This window comes from Lepisosteus oculatus, chromosome 6 (assembly GCF_040954835.1).
Source record: "Lepisosteus oculatus isolate fLepOcu1 chromosome 6, fLepOcu1.hap2, whole genome shotgun sequence".
NCBI classification, from domain to species: Eukaryota; Metazoa; Chordata; class Actinopteri; order Semionotiformes; family Lepisosteidae; genus Lepisosteus; species Lepisosteus oculatus.
The window spans coordinates 8,051,060-8,068,038 of record NC_090701.1 but is presented as its reverse complement, the minus strand read 5'-3'; the positions used below and the strand labels follow the sequence as shown (position 1 = coordinate 8,068,038).

Genomic DNA, 16,979 nt, shown 5'->3' with positions numbered 1-16,979 from the left:
AATTGTCATTTCTGAATCATAAGCAACATATTGACTAGGTATATAAAAATCACAATACAAATCATAATAGTTAAACATCTCTACCAAAGATGGTACTTAGTGGCTTCAATTAAAATGAATATGAATACTAAAATAATGGAATATAGTGTTCTTATAAACGCTGAAAACACTGTGACATAATCATAACTCATAATTGATTTCTTGTCATACTTACTAACTTTAGTTGCCACAATGGAGATATTATGCTGTGGAATGTTTTCCCTATCCAACAGTTCGTTTGTAGAGATGGTTCCCTTAACTGGATCAATGTCAAAATAGCTGTCCAAATCACTCTTCCAGTCAATAGAATACCTGAAAATAACAAAATGTATTATTATTTGAAAATAATAATTATATTGTTATATATTATTTTAAAAATAGTGTATTCCTGTAAAAATGGGTATGACCTCTCTATTAGAGTTATAGTATTCATTTTATTTCTTTCCAAGTTAAAGATGAAGTGGTGTTATACATATTAGTTTTTCTTAAATAACGTCTGAGCCTTCAGTCTCATTTTAGTAAGCTTTTCCAGTTTTTTTGTAAAAATCCAATCAAATACCTACCACTAACTAGCAGGGAGTGTGTTAAAAATCATATTAATAAGAATCAATGAAAAAATGAAATTGATGGGAGAATGGAATAACCTTGCAGATTCACCACTATGTTTCAAAGCTTCTTACCGATACAGTAATTCACAGATGGAAGCAATGCAACATGTTAAATAATATGTTATATTATCAATGGAATTGTATTTTATTGTTAGGGTGTACTATGTAAGTTTTGCAGCATACTGAACTTATTCTCACAGGAGACCTTCAAATGTATTGGAGGTATTTTTTTTTACATTACATATAAGATTTTGTATGCATTACAAATCCTCAACAGTATAACATACAGTATGCTGATTCAACTATACTTTAGTTACCCTTTATTTTTATCTTCTTGTTTTGTAAAAAATAAATCAGACTAAATTCTTATTACTTCTCAGCAAATGATGCAGATTTTTATGACTACATGGATCAACACTGTCAAATATAAAAATGTGCCTCCAGTACATGTTTTCTTTATATTATTATTTCTGCAAACAGAGAGATTTGAAGTTTGAACATAAACATGAATAGTACATGAACTGTCAACTAGGAAGAAGAGAACTTCAGCTAGAGTTAAATTTAAAGCTAAATATCTTTAAATGTAAATATTAATATAATTAACTGATTAATTTAAATGCATTCACTCTACATTTAAAATATTAGTTTCTACTACTGAATTTAAATTTCTACTTCAAAGGTTTAACCCGAGTGATGCAAATAAAAAAAGTACTGTACTTTGAGTAGAAAAAATAAGACTACTTTGCCTGCTTTCAAAAAGAAAGAACTCATAGAACTGGAATACAGGAATTCACTTTTAAAATGCAGTTTTCTTTTTCTTGTTTCTTGCAGAAAGAATATATAAACAGGACATTTAGCTGCATATATTAAAATGTGGAGATGTGTAGGCACAAAATCATCATTTGAAATGTATGCATTAAGTCCTATTCTCTTGATTTAGTGAATATAAACGTGTCTTTGTTAGAGCACTAAATCAAGGCTTTATAGATTTATAGATTTTACACTTAATAATTATTTTGAATTTAAAATATGCTGGTATGTAAAAATAATTTCACAGAATGCAAAACTAGTTATACTACTGTAAGTAGTGTAAAAACCTTTCATTTTTTCATTTATGCTTCAAAAAGATAGAAATGAATTTCACCCATCTATTCTTTTTCTAACTGCTTTACTCAATACAGGTTTGCCAGAGATCTGGAGCCTATCTTGGTAAGCAGTAGGCGAAAGGCAGGATACACCATAGACGGGATGACAGTCCATTACAGCTTGATTTCACCCATCTAAGCTAATCATACAATTCATGAGACCATCCAAATACTAAATTCCATCCAGTCACATCCTTTGGTCCCATCATACTTTGGAGTTAATTTGTTCCTCATTGGCAAATTCTTGTTTTTTTTAAGTTGCTCTGGAGCTCTGCTTCTGTTTCCAGATTCAAAGTCATTTGAACCAAAGTTTTCTTAATATTACTAACCATTGTCCAGAGTGTGAGTTAATCTTGCAATCTCACAGAACCTTTTCTGACTAAATATTTTGGGAAGAAATCATAAACGTCCTTCCAAATGATGATGAAACAAACACCTCAAAGTTCTTAAATATTTTTTAAATATTTTTTAATTGTCATGAGGATTGTTGAGGTTGATAATTAATTACCTAGATCTTCAGACAAAACTACCATACTCATGATGACTGTGTATGGACTATTCTGCATCTACTGTAAGTGCAGACTCTTTTAATACCCTTTGACAATAGAGGTGACTCCCAAATATTTCTAGAAACTTTCTGAGACATTCAATACATAGACAATTTGTTATTAGAATTTATTTAGAAAGTAGAGCAGTTAATTAAAAAGATATTTCCACCCATCCATTTTCTAACTGCTTTATCCATTACTGGGTCACGGGGGAGCAAGAGCTGAAGCCAGCAAGAATAAATTTGCTCTTCTTCAACAAAATTTACTTACAGTTCATGAAAGTTCATGAAAGTTGTGAACAAATTTGTCAGCTATAGTGTAATTTACTAGTATCAGTTCTTGTAGACTGCCTAATTTCTGAAATAATGATCATTTAAACAGAACACTTTTATATTCTTAATAATAATAATTTTGTAGCTTTTTCATTTTTAAATACATGCCCTAGAGAACATTAGCACAGTTTGCATTTTGAAGCATGAAAGACTCCAGCATAGCATTACTGCAAAACTTTTATAACAAATATATATTATGCATGCAGATCGTTCTGCATATATTATCAAGTTGCTTTATCATTTTAGTGAATAGCTAAAAAGAATAAAAGAAGAAATAATCTACTCTTGCTGTAATGTAGCCTAATAATACATCATTATCACACGCACCATGCAATATGGACATATATTTGACACATAATGTATAACCCAACCATATTCACATAAAGGAAAATTTTTCACTATAAAAAGAAAACTACATAATGGTTGTACCGTAAGTGTTGCTGTGTCTGGAAAGTAGAAGACAAAAAATGTTGGGATGTGAAAATGTAGCAAAGTGGCTTTACAAACAGAACATGCTTTTCTTTAGCATGTACTGAATGATGTTTTATGACAAAATGTACATTAAAAACACCAAACTGATGCCACAGGGCTTGGGTGTATTTTACATTGGCAACTCCAGTTTCTCAAAGATAATGGATGCTTTCCAATAAATATGTATACAGGAATTTAAACTAAAATAACATACTAAAAGGTGAGTAAACGCAAAGCAAAATATGCTTCTACACCCTTTAATTGTGGCTTTTGCTGTTCTTAAAATTTATAACACTCTGGTTCTTGGTATAAGGGTCTCGACTTTTGATTTGCATGCTCTTTACACTCTAGCTCTGTATTTTCACTGAACTGAATTGAATAGCTCCACTCAAAAGACCTAACATCTGTGCAGGTGATTCATCTATTCGCAGCAACAGCCTCCAGAAAAGCCCCAGTAATTAAATCTCACAGAGTTTCACACAGACAGATTGCCTAATGAGAACACAAAGGAAATCACACTTGTTCTTCAAAGTGGACTGTCAATTAAGTGAGAAGTCTCTACAGTTCTGATGCCATATGTAAAACAGCAGTAAAAATGTTTGCATTTACCTATTATCTGAAGATTAAAGGATTTTGTTTATCACTAAACAATAATTTTAATGTGTTGAAAATTAAATTAAATTAATAATTTTAAAATACTTGACACCTATAATTCAATCACACAAAAGTAAAAGACAGAAAAGAAACAGGAAAATTACATAATACTTATATCATAATGGTACAGTATACTGTTATGTATGATTTTCATTCGTACTTGTACCAATCCATTCGTTTAGTTTTTTATGGAAACTTAAAGTTTCTTTAATTTATAAATAGGTTATTAAGGTACATAATTTGTCTGTTGTGTTACTTTGTTTAAGACAAAGCAAGGATCAAGTGTTCTTGGCAATATCATCCTGTACCTTACATTCACATTTCATTACAACAATTTGAATTTAAAACCATCTTTAGGTTGAAAATTCTATGTTTCATTCTCATTTCTATGTTGATATTTCATACATTTCTTAATTTCTGCAAAACATGCTTTTAAAATCTGATGTGGAAGGACACTGGTTTGCATGTGACTGAAACAAAATAGCTGATCATTTTTTAATAAAGAAAATTAAGACTTCTTTACCATTGTAAAGTATGAAAATAATTATTAGTCATTTTACAAATAACCTTGGACAAATAAATCTGTTGTATAAAAAATGTGTTGCAGACGCTAGGAGGTAATTAGGATACTCATTAGGATTAGTGAGAATTCCAGAACTCACTATAAGCAGAAAGTTTATTTTGTTTTTGTTGAAAGTGTTCAATTTTAAACTCTGCTTAGACAAATTCACTTTAAAATTCTTTAGTCCCTTTGTGAGCTTTTATATGGAAATAAAAGCTGTAAATATATATATAGTAGTATACCCTAGTGAAATGATGAAGCACTCTAAAACATCATTCTCTATGCACAGCATCTTCTTGAAGCACTCTTCCATCTTTTGTGTAGTGTATGACCACATTTTTAATTGTTTTCCATAGTACAACAATGGCATCTGGGTTACTGTGAAATATTGAACAGCTAAGCAAGAACTATCCATTTAGTTTTGTATTGTCGAACCTCTTCCATTAGTTACACTTTATAAAAAATTTATATTAAAACAAATACTCTTGAAGCCTGATGTAGTTTCACAGCTTTTGAAACTGTACTGTATATAGTATGTTCACCTGCATAAACTTTGGAAATAAATATGGGAGTCAGATAGCATAGCTCTAAAGTTACATAACTCTAAAAAATAATGCATTTAAAAAACAATGTTTTTTTTTCTTGTGCACATGAAGCTTAAAGGAACAGTTTATGTTACCATAATAACCAACTTTTCTGGTAACCAAACTTCCAGTAACCAATCATTTCCAGTTTTTGCTTCATGCATATTCAGTGGTGTACTGTACATATTCTGAGCCTTATTAACTGTGTTTGAGTGTCTGCTTGTTGTAAGTTTCATACTATTTACCCATTATAGCAAACCTAACTTAAAAGACTAAAAAGACTCTTCAATTCTGACTACAAAATAGCATTGCATATCTTCAAGTAAAATAATACAACATACCCATTTTATGTTCCTCAAAATTATTATATGATCAATATTTTCATAGTCCATTTCACTCATGTTCCATATTGTAGTGCTTCATTGGATTGTGACAAATCATGCCTAACACAGGCCTGTCATACCTATTGTATGGTGTTAATATGGGTGATTGTATAACTCTATTCTGTGAAATCCACAAAATCCTCAATTGATTTTAAAAATGGTGTTTAAAACAGTGTTAAACTTGTTGTGAATATTTCAAACCAGAGTCCCGAGCTTTTGCGTACAAATAGAAAGTTTGTACAAATAGAAATGACAAAATCACTTGAAATTCAAGATAATGCTTGGAAATAATTTAAGTATACTTCAGTTCACAAAAAAGCAAAGACTGCACAAACACAAAGTTTAGAAACTCATATGCCTTTATTTAGGAAATGTAATGAAAATGATGGAATAGTACCAGAACATAAACTTATGTACAGTATATCTTTTCTCAGATATGGGATATTGTCTAAAATGTGTTAGAGACCACAAAACTGGAAGAACTGATGTTTGTGGTGCTATATATTTGAGGGCCCCAAGTATAATCCTGGTATTCCAGTTGTAATACAATACTTAGTTACCAAGGTGTTATGAAAAGTAAAAAATTCTCCTTCCCAGTGGATCATATACTTCTTGTGGGTCTGATTCTGCCTGAATAAATTGTACCAGATGATTGAATGTATCTATAGGGGCAGAAGTTTCACTGCCTCCTCCCAGAGGACAATGATGAAGTATCCATATAAATCTTTATTGTTTCTGTTCTATACAAAGCAATGGGCAGACTGGGAGCTCCGACAAATGAAAAGCTCTTCATACGAAAAAAATAAATGTGCAACTTCATTGACTTGTTAAGTGACACTGTAAATTGTTCCCACGGCAGATATTACAGCATACCTGTATTTGTCATCTTCTTCTAGACCATTTATATCAATGATGCTAAAAACATTGCATTTTAAAGTCTCATATATTATATGATATAAGACAGTTCCCTCTCTCACATTATTATGATTTGACAAAGAGTAAAACATTCATGTCCATACTCATTAATTGCAATTGCCTTCCTGAAAGGATGTTCCTTCTAATACACACACATACTGTATATGTTTGTTTCTCTGTGTCACTAGCTACTGTATGCCATGCTGATAAGCCGTAATAAGGATAAAGCTATTTGTGGCTAAACTGTTTTTTTTTTCAGTTTAAGATTTCATCATGGTGAGGTAAAGCTTTTGTATATTTTCTCTCCTTGTATTTTGGTGTTTGTTTGAGATACAACGGCAGTGAGCTCTGGCCATGTGTCACTTCAGGCCACTGTTGATCTGGTAGAAGGTGTTGGGCAGTGGGAGGGCAAATGGAATGATGCTTTGTTGGAGAATGAGGTAACGCTTAATTACTTAAGATCAGTATAGAGTATCAGCTGTCTTTAATTTCTTGATGAAGGCTTTGTGGTGAAAGTTGATGAAGGAGAGGATAAAAGGTTTATTTATAGAGGCAGGTAAAATGAAGGAGGCAAAGGACAAGAGCACACTTGTTGGGCTGCAGAACAGACTGCAGAAGTGATCTGAATTGTGATTTGAACTTGAGCAGGAAATTCAGATTGACTTGCTGTAGTTGAGGAATTTATAAGAGAAGCTGCTAAGAGGTTATTTTGCGTAGCAGAGTGAGGGAAATGAATAAAATATATTAACATGTTTTAAAAGGCATTGGAGTTGTGCTTTTAAAAGATTTATTTAACGATTTTCAGCTATAAAGTTTTTAACATCAAAATAAAGAGGGTAGTGGAAAATATCATCCGTCTAGATCCAACCTGTGCTGCTCCTGAAATGAGTATTACAGAGCTATGTTTAACTGCTAATTCTACGCCTTTAAGGATCTTGAATATTTGTAACAGGTCACCTATTTGGCTGTTCAAAACTAAAAAGGCTCAGTTTCTTCAGTCTGCCTATGTAGAACGTTCCCCTTAGACCTGGAACTTATTGGACTGATTGCAGTGCACCAATACATTTTGGTAACATGGTGACATCCCTTGTTATCATAATTTTATCTAAATTACAGATCCCTGTGATAGTCCACTTTTTACATCACTGCTATATGATCATTCATCCCTTAGCTGTACTCTCTTTTTCATGTACATTATCCTGAATGCCTACTATCTGTAAGTTGAGATATACGATTTTATAGAAACAATATCCTTCTGAATCTAAATCTATAGCATTGCATGTTCCGTCTGCTGTTATATAAGAACCTTTTCTGAAAATTTTATCAAATTTAATCATAACCTTCTGGAAAACTAAATACACCATTTCATATACTCTCTATATCCTTTGTTGTAGATGCTTATTTAAACTCTTAAAATTTGGTTAAGCAATATTTTCCTTTTCAAAATTAATGTTGAGTAATAACCTTAAATCATATTTCATTGTAAAACTACAGTACGTGGTTCCTGTAGTTTAATTCTAAATATTGTTACCATAACTCTACATGTAAATGAAGTCAGATGTATTAGTTTATTACTTGGCACAGTTTTGTCAGCCTTCTAATTGATACAAACTGCATTAACAATTTCCCCAGCAAGGAAATTGAGAGAGCCCACACCTCAATTCCCAATGGAGTAGTGTAAATGTACTGTAAATGATGATAGCTAAACCATTCAATATACAGCATCTATTTAAACAAACTTTTTACAAGAAGCTTTATCAGTGACTCACTGTGGTACTGACTCTCAAACTAAACAAACCTATATTTAAGGACTGATCTCAGGGGCAGCATGGTGGCACAGTGGTGAGCATTGCCTCACAATACTGGGGCCCTGTGGTCACTTCCTGGGGTGCACTATGCATGACGTTGTATGCTTTCCCTGTGCTCACATGAGTTTTCTCTAGCTGCTCTTGTTTTCTTTCACAGTCCTCAACACATACTGGTGTGTTAATTGGTTTCTGGGAAAATTACCCGTGGTATGAGTGTGTGCATTTTTGTGTCTGTGTCGGTCTCGTATGAACTGGCATCCTGTCCAGGGTTTATCCTGCCTTGCACCTGCTGCTTGCAGGGAGAGGCTTTGGATTTCCCATGACCCTGTATTGGATAGAGCAATTAGATGGATGGATGGACTGGTCTCACCATGAGCCTAGACTGCTCTGATCACACCGAAATAGTAGACACCTTGGTCCTACAATTCCCATCTATGTTAAATATGTCATTGGCACTCTGAAAAGAGAGGTCATTTATTTGTGTTTTGTTTACTTGTATTTTTTAAAATCCAATTCCACAAATAAGTTTACACCTACAATATGGTTCCCCTTAAATCAGAATAAAGCACTCTAATCAACTACCTTAAATTATAAATGAAGTTACAGATTACCTTACAGGACTGCTGCCAGCATCCATGTCTTGCGCAGTTACAGCTCCTATAATGATCCCGACAGGGGTATCTTCATACACATTCATAGTGTACGAAGACTTGTCAAATACTGGAGGCTCATCAACATCCAAAATATTAATCTTGATAGTTGCTGTATCCTTGAAGGGTCCTGTGTTGTGGAAGCGATGATCCAGTTGTGCATTAGAAGCATCTACTTTGAAGGTATAGGACTTTTTTGTTTCATAGTCCAAAGGCTGTAAAACACAAACAGTCATGTAATTCCTTTGCTATTTATCACTGAAATCACAATTGTTTTATCACAATATGTATGGTTTACATTGTATTAAGTGATTAATATACATACATTGTATGGAAAGGACAGAAATAATAACATTTAACTGCATATCTGCTGAAAGATTTTTTTCCTAATTTAAGAATCTTCAGGTGCTATCTACATGAAACATCTGCAAAAATCAAACATCCAATAAAGAACATTTTTCTTTTCATTTTAAAGGAAAAGAATTGTGTTTTCTTTAGAGTTTGATTCAATATTGTGATGTTGTCAAACTGAAAAATTAAGAAAGGCTTTGAATGCTTAAATTAACCCATCTGCATTTTATGTACAAATTATTCATCATATATCCCTGAACAAAAGGATAGTACGGATTTCAATTTGTAAAAAATCAGCATCTTAATATTGTTATGATGGGGGTATAACAGCATTCTATTATGTTTGCTTTTCCCATCAAAATCTGAACTTCAGAAAGTGTAGAACAAATGGCGTTCTTTTCTTAGGTATTTATGTTTTTACTTAGTGGTCTGTGGACTAAGAGGAAAGTAAACTCAGGGTGATACTGATGATCAAAGGCTGTTCCTAATTATTTACTCTGGCTGATTAACTTCATGGCAAATCATATTTCCATGATACAAAAATAAACATTGAACAGTGACTGGCCGTTCCTGTGGAGGTTTTCAGCTAGCATCAATAGAATGAGACCACAGTATAAATACAGGGAAGACAGGACAAAAGAAGAACTGACAGGGAAACAAGAAAGAAAGAAAAAAAGGAATCATCATCATCCACCACATTTGTCCTCCCCCAATGCTTGAGCTGTGAGAAAAATATATTGTTCTGATTTGTCTTGCAGACTGAATTCAGGCTATGTAATCTAAATAGTGTTAAAGAGAGTGTGTTGTCTATTTTAGAAAATTCTGATTTATTATGTTTACTGTTCACTAGTTTGGTGGTGCATTGATAGAGGGGAAACTGATTGTCATTCACTTCTGGCCAACCATGTTGTAGGAAGGCAGATTTGAATAATATGCATTGTTTTTATTGGTCAACATGTGGATTATGTCTTTTAAAATAGGGTGGATACAGGATTTAAGACTTTAGAACATGCAGATTGTACATATGTGTTATCGGTTAATTCTAGCATAGTTTTGTTAAATTTTGGTATAATTTTGTTATTTTATTGGGAAATAATATTTGGATGTCTTTTCCAAGTTTAAGCCTGATTTATAACTTTTCCACAAGAGCTTTGTCAGAGGAAAAAAATAACTCATATTGTACTAACTCTTGTTTATTTCCTGATGCACTGTTTTGTACAATATTTAAGAGAAAAAATTATTGACCCTTTCCACACTGCATCAATTATCTTAAGAACCATATCATCCAGGTGGATGCTGCACATTGGTGGTGGTGGAGGGGAGTCCCCATTACCTGTAAAGCGCTTTGAGTGGAGTGTCCAGAAAAGCGCTATATAAGTGTAAGAAATTATTATTATTATTATTATTATTATTATTATTATTATTATTATTATTATTATTATTATTATTATTATTATTATTATTATTACTGACATTTTGCTCAGTGATTATTGTGAGAATTTGTTTTCAATTTAAAAGCACTACTTGCTTGACAGTTGGCAAAGACTTTTAGTTTATATTGAGCTCTTTGCTTTGACTATTCTCTATGGGGTGTACCTACATAGTTTTTAATTGAACAGTTCTCTCTCTATATAAAGATTTACATGCTTTTGTTCTGATGGTTTAGATAAGTTCAAAAGTTAAAATGCTTTTTTAAATGATTATTCTTCAATACTTTTTCTTCATACTTGGTCCAACAGTTTGTACACCCAGACTTATACTGGTTCAGACGTATTTTTATAACAGCGACAGATTTATTATTTATTATTAGCTATCAATAAGGAAACAAGAAAACAATAGTGGCTTTGTGGTAAGGGTGTTAATAGTGTACTCACATTCATTGTTAATTTGAAGTGTAATATGCAGTAAAACCTGTAGGAAATGTAGGAATGCAATTGTGGTTTGTCATGTGTGCTATACAAATGGCCTTCTCTCACTTTTATAACCTTTCTTATGGACTTACTGTACTTTTCTAACTTCTGTTATTGTCTGTTTGTTATTTTGTTTATTAGATTTTAATAGTCTTCAGTTTGATATAGAGTACTTCAAGTTATTACAAGTCTCTACATGTTAATGTTCAGCATATGTGTTAATTTCATTTCCAAACAAGTTCTTCGATATGTGAATGTGTAGCTTCTGAGCACCTGAAGTGATTCATACAAGTAAATCTTATAGAGCAAAATAATGCAAGTTTTGTTTTGATTTTTATCTACAGTATCTAAGGAAAATCATTCTTCTTGTGTGTGTTAATAATTGGCAGGATGAAGCTGTTCCTTTCTTTTAAAATGTAAGTGTATGTGCCATTTTGTTATGCAAATAAGTTAAAAATAAAACTAAAGTCATGGACATTCCCCAACAATTGAATAGATAGAAGAGTATTGATATTCTGACCTACAAAAACGCTCTTATCTCTTCATCAAATCTATATTTATAGTTTCATCTAATGTGCCTCTCGAGGTGATGTCTTAAATGTCTTTTTTTCCCTATCCATTTGAATGTTTTTGTAAAGGCTTTCAGAATAAAAAAAAATGCTTGAAGCTTCCAAATGCTTTCTGGAAGAAGAAACAGGGGGATAAATATTTAATATAAACTCCATTTGTTTGTATTCAGTTCAATAACACAATAACATTTCCATTCTTTCAACATGGGTTGATAGTAGTCAATGAAGCCGGCCTATATATATATATGGTAATTGATCTTAAAAGAGAATGTCTTCATTATTTTATCACAAATCATTTCAAAACCTAACTGTTAAGATTAACATAGTGAACTGGATGTGTAACACGTTGGTAGATATAGTCTTCTTCATTATTTAAATATTAAACAATTTATGGTATATTATTTCCATTCAACGGGTCGCTTGGAAATATTAATATTTTTATTTGATGTTTAATATGATTATATTAAACCTCAGCAGGTGCAAAATACAATGAATGACCAACTATTCTATAGTGTCATGCTTCTCCAATATAGATTATTAATTCCTATTGATTTACATAATTACAACAAAATGTTAATTTATGATGAACTGTAAATGTGCTGTAAAATTTGGCAAAGGTTCTGTGACTGATGACTGCTTTTGCCTTTAAACAAATGGTGTGAAACAAATTACAAATTACATCATGCTTAGCAGCACAGAACAAAGTTTAGAAGTCTAATGATGCTGAATGTGCAATGGAAAAACATAAGTCCATTTTTTTTCCAGTAGATCTTCAGCTTGGTTTTCTTTCATATTATAAGACAAACCTAAACTGGAAACATAACTGTACAGTAAGCAGCCAAGTGCTCTGTGTTTATCTGATTTTGCTGGGGGATCTCTGGGGTGTTTCAGACTGAGCAGTCAGACATCATCCTAATAGAACAGGAAGGCAAGATAACAATTTACCAATTGTGCAACCTTAAGTGATGGCAATTCCTCACAACTTACTGCAGTCATGTTACATCTACTTCTACAAGGGCAGCAGAGTTTGCATGTGAAGATCCTGGTAGTTTTCTTCTTTCACACTTACTTGATCTATTGGCAACGCTAAGGCTGATTTTTTTTATCCACAATGAACCTACTGTACTACCCATTTCCTATTCATCTTAACTTAAAGGGCCTTCTTATCTTCTTGTTTTGGGAACACAAACATTTTAGCGCCTTCATACTTATGACTTTTACTGCATGTACAGCATTTTTCTTCTTGTGAGCTCCTTAGTTGCATAGGCTGTTTTTGATCATTTCCATCCTGTATGGTGATGAGCCACCCCTTAAGCAAGGAAGCATTTTCTTCTACATAACTAAGAAAAAAATATCTGTAAACTGCAGAATCTATGCTGCTGTTACCAAATTTAGTTACGTCATCAGTAAAGACAAGTGAGTTGGTTCCAGAAGTGGCTGCAGTGGCCACAAATAGGACATGATTCACAAATGAACTTGGGGTCTTTGTATCATCAGCCATTCCTTTCTTTTCTCCACACTGTAACCTTTCATCACTTTGGTTATAACTTTTGTGTACTGTCATCTGTCCATAAAACTTCTAAAACTCTGTTGGATCATCTTTGTACATCAAAGTTAATTTTGAAGAAAGGAGGAGGAAATGTCATGATCTGGGCATTCATGACCACCTCTGGAACAATCATATGATTCATACTGCATTAATAGCGAATTATATTTGTATTCATACATGGAAATGTTAACCCAATGCATCACAAATTGTATTACAAATTGGAGTGAACCCACATCATACAACCCTGAAGTGCAGCACCAACCTGGGTGACATGCAGCAGCCATTGTGTGCCAGTACTTACATTTCAAAGAAGAAAGGGGGGAAAAGTGGGAAATTGTTTTGTTACTAAGGGTAATTTCAGGAAGGACAGACTATGCAAGCTGAGAATGGGAATTAAGCAGGACACTGGGGTTTGTAGGAGGTATGAAGGATGGCTTCCTCTACAGCACAATCCTGAGTACCATGCTGAATCAGTGATCTGAAAAATTCTGGTCCATAAGGAAGAACATCAAATATTGACCCAGAAAGATGATTGCAAAATGAAATAGATGCAATGTTCCTACTAGTCAAGCACTAGTCAAGCATGTAAGCAAGGAATTACCTTGCTTGCCAATGTTATAGTATTTCAGTTTCATTAACATTTATAAACCAGAAGACAAAGTGCTAAGTTTAACAAACTGTTTAATTAGCATGGTCAAATTCTAAAATTATAATCAGACCTACTGCAGTATCATAAATAATCTGTATAAAGTGGGGGAATCAGAAATAACAGGATCCAACAAAGAATAGTTTAGATAATATACTCATTAGGTTCTCTGATTTTCAACTAAGACTGCTTAAAGTATAACATATACTGAGAAGCATTGAAAATATAAAAAATGTAATTAGTTCCAAAGCTCATACTGTATATTGTGTTTTTATTGCCTTTCAGTATGTTAAAAAAACATTTCATTGATTAGAACTCACTGATTATATTTAAGCCTCTAGATGGCACTGCTCACTTTAAATCTGTAATGGTTCTTTTGAAAGCAAGTGTATTGAGCAAATGCATTACAAACGTCTTGTACATAATTCTAAAAATAGTGTCGCTAACTCATTTGATGATTATGTTATGTGTGTAATTGCTTGTTCCTTGCATATTTAATATGGGACAATTATGACAAAGCCAAATAATTGCATGTAGTATAGGTTGGCATTCACTAAAAAAAATACACTTATATAATGAAAAGACGAAACAAATAACAAGAAGATTCGAAAATGTGTAAAACATTTTTCATATACACAGTGGTCTATATGATGGAAAAATAATTAATCTTACTTCTGCTGCTATGAAAATAAATACAGTATACACACTTTTAGGTTTTGTAAATTTATGTAATACAGTTCAATGATTTTCCAACAATTTACGGTCACATTACTTCAGCTGTTAAGCTGTTAGGTAATTTGCTGTTAACTTATGTGCAGTGTCAGAATAAACTGAAGACTGGTCACTGGGTGTAAAGAGCCAAAGAGCTGTAGACGATAAGAGGAATGCAAATAAGGAAGGAAAATTGATCAACTCTAAGATAGGTGAGAAAAATATTAATTCAGGCAAAGGTAAACATTTCTTTCCTCAAAACTAAGAAGTCTAATTAGGCAATTCCTACTGTATGTTATGTGAGTTAGCAACAAGTCATTAGGTATAAATTCATTCATTAATCGAGATTCCCTTTAATTTCTTTACATTTTACATCGATCAAATTAGTTATTTTTGTTTTCTGAATTTACACTTATCTCCAGATAAGGGGCTTCTCTATACTGCCCCAAACCCAGCATAACCATCCCTCACCCAAACCTCATGTTATTTTTTATAATCACCTTTGTAACAGCTTTCTTAATTTGCTTAAACACATTTAGGTGCAGTTAATTACACACAGAACAAGGCAATTAGACTGCACACTGAAAACTAAACTGCAGAGCAAACATAGACAAAGCCCTTTGCCCAAATCCAAAGGAAAATTACAAAGGTAATTTATGGGAGCACAGTTCATTTTTTCAAATTCATGATTACCTCAAAAACTAAAGGACACTGCTCATATTGATAAAAATAAAATAAAAATAAATACAATAAAGCAAGGGCATAGAAGACACACTGTAAGACAATCAGACAAACTGTCGGCTCCTTAAATTTAAATATAAACCATAAGTTTAGATTTTAAAATAATCAATGAATCTGCCTCTTGTAGAGAAGCTGGAAGAGTGTTCCATAAAAAGTTGCAAGAGAAAAAGCGCGGTCACCAAAAGTCCAACATTTAGTCCTAGACACAATTAGCAAAAGACCAGCCTCATCTGAACAGAGCCTACAGGAAGGAATGTATACATAAAGGGGTTGGAAATTGTATGATGGAGCTAGATTATTCAGAGCCTTAGTCAGTAATAAGATTGTATATTAAATACTTTTAAATGACCTTTTAAGTAATATGTAGTCAGGGTCGAAAGTGATTTAGTAGCCTAGTTGCAGAGTTTTGGATATACAGTACTGCAACCTACTGAGGAGAGTGTTTAGTAAACCACAAAGCAAAGAGTTGTAGAATTCAAGCCTTGATGTTATAAAAGCATTAATGAAACACTTAACATTGAAGTAAGCTTAGGAATTGCCTAATGTGGGCAATATTTCCAAGATGAAAAAGAAGCCCGTAATCGGCTTTTTGCATGGGGCTCACAAGACGTGAGAGGATCAAATAACTCCCATATTCCACCAGTATAATTTCTGTTTTGTCACTAGCTTCAAGAAATTTCACACAGACAAAAAATAACTAATGAGGCAATAAATCAGAGGGGGGAGATGTTTTAGCAAAGATATAAGTATCATCTGCCTGGCAATGAAACTGAGGACCATGTAGAAATAAAAAAGTACAACATGTACATGTCTCTTCAGTAGTCTGACCTGAAGATTATTTAAATGGTACTGTACAGTAACAACTTGCCAGATGTCTGATAGAGTTATAACCATGATTAGGTTGAAATGGGAAAATGCACTTCATAATAATGTACACCTATGATTGCTATCAAGGACAGATATTTTGATGAGTAAGTTTCCATTAAAATGTCAGATTGTGGCTCTTGGATTTTAAAATACTTTTACTATAGAGTGCTATGTGAAAATGTAAATGTGTTAGAAATCATGCAATGTTCTGCTTGATTTCTAGTGTTTTTCCTTCATTCATACATAAGCAGAGTTCTATGGTGATTTTCTATTGAAATGTGAGATATTTTATTATGTGATAAGAGATAACCATGACATATTTGTATTGTGTAGAAATAAAAGTAGATTTTCTCCTTTATTAATGTGTAGAGGAGAACAGATTGTACCCCTTCGCTGGACCCACACTCTCTAGTGAAGGCAAAACTATGAACTAAAAAGCTCTTTTTAGGGCTACTATTTAAAGGTGTGGTTTTAGACTCTACTCTCCCAACTCCATTTATTTTTTCATATCCTTATTATGGTGTGTGTAATGTCCTACTGTTCTTTATAGCATCACTGAACACATTAGTCTTTGAAGAGTTATGAAGCCCCAATCCATTAATCTTTTTTAAGTTTAACAATTTTTATATCTAGCAGAATCTTTCAGGCTTTTACATTGTTAATAAATCAATCATAAACTTACTTGTTTAGAGCCATGTTCTAAATGATTTAGGTTTTATTTAATTTACTGATTGTATATTTTTCAATCAGTTTAAAAAGTCTAGGTTATGTTTTACTTACAAAACACACCCAGCATTGGAGATTGAAGCATATATTCACTCTCTTGAGTAGTCTTCTCCCATAGCAGACCTTACCAGTCCCTTTATTGTGGAAGACCAAGTTTAGCTTCAGGAATTTGCACATGATCTCTCTGTAATGAGGGAAATCTATCCCAGT

The 16,979-nt window shown here is 32.8% G+C and overlaps 1 protein-coding gene across 2 annotated transcripts in view; it reads right to left on the bottom strand.

The window, feature by feature from the left end:
• The window catches only part of LOC102686477 (cadherin-12-like), a 119,358-nt gene that overhangs the window by 11,020 nt on the left and 91,359 nt on the right, over nucleotides 1–16,979 (bottom strand). For both annotated transcript variants that reach the window (XM_069190931.1, XM_069190932.1), the window contains exons 7-8: nucleotides 8,661–8,914; nucleotides 215–351 (exon numbers count right to left, since the gene is read on the bottom strand). In XM_069190931.1, the coding sequence (XP_069047032.1) occupies nucleotides 215–351; nucleotides 8,661–8,914 (391 nt within the window). The remainder of the gene's footprint in view (nucleotides 1–214; nucleotides 352–8,660; nucleotides 8,915–16,979) is intronic.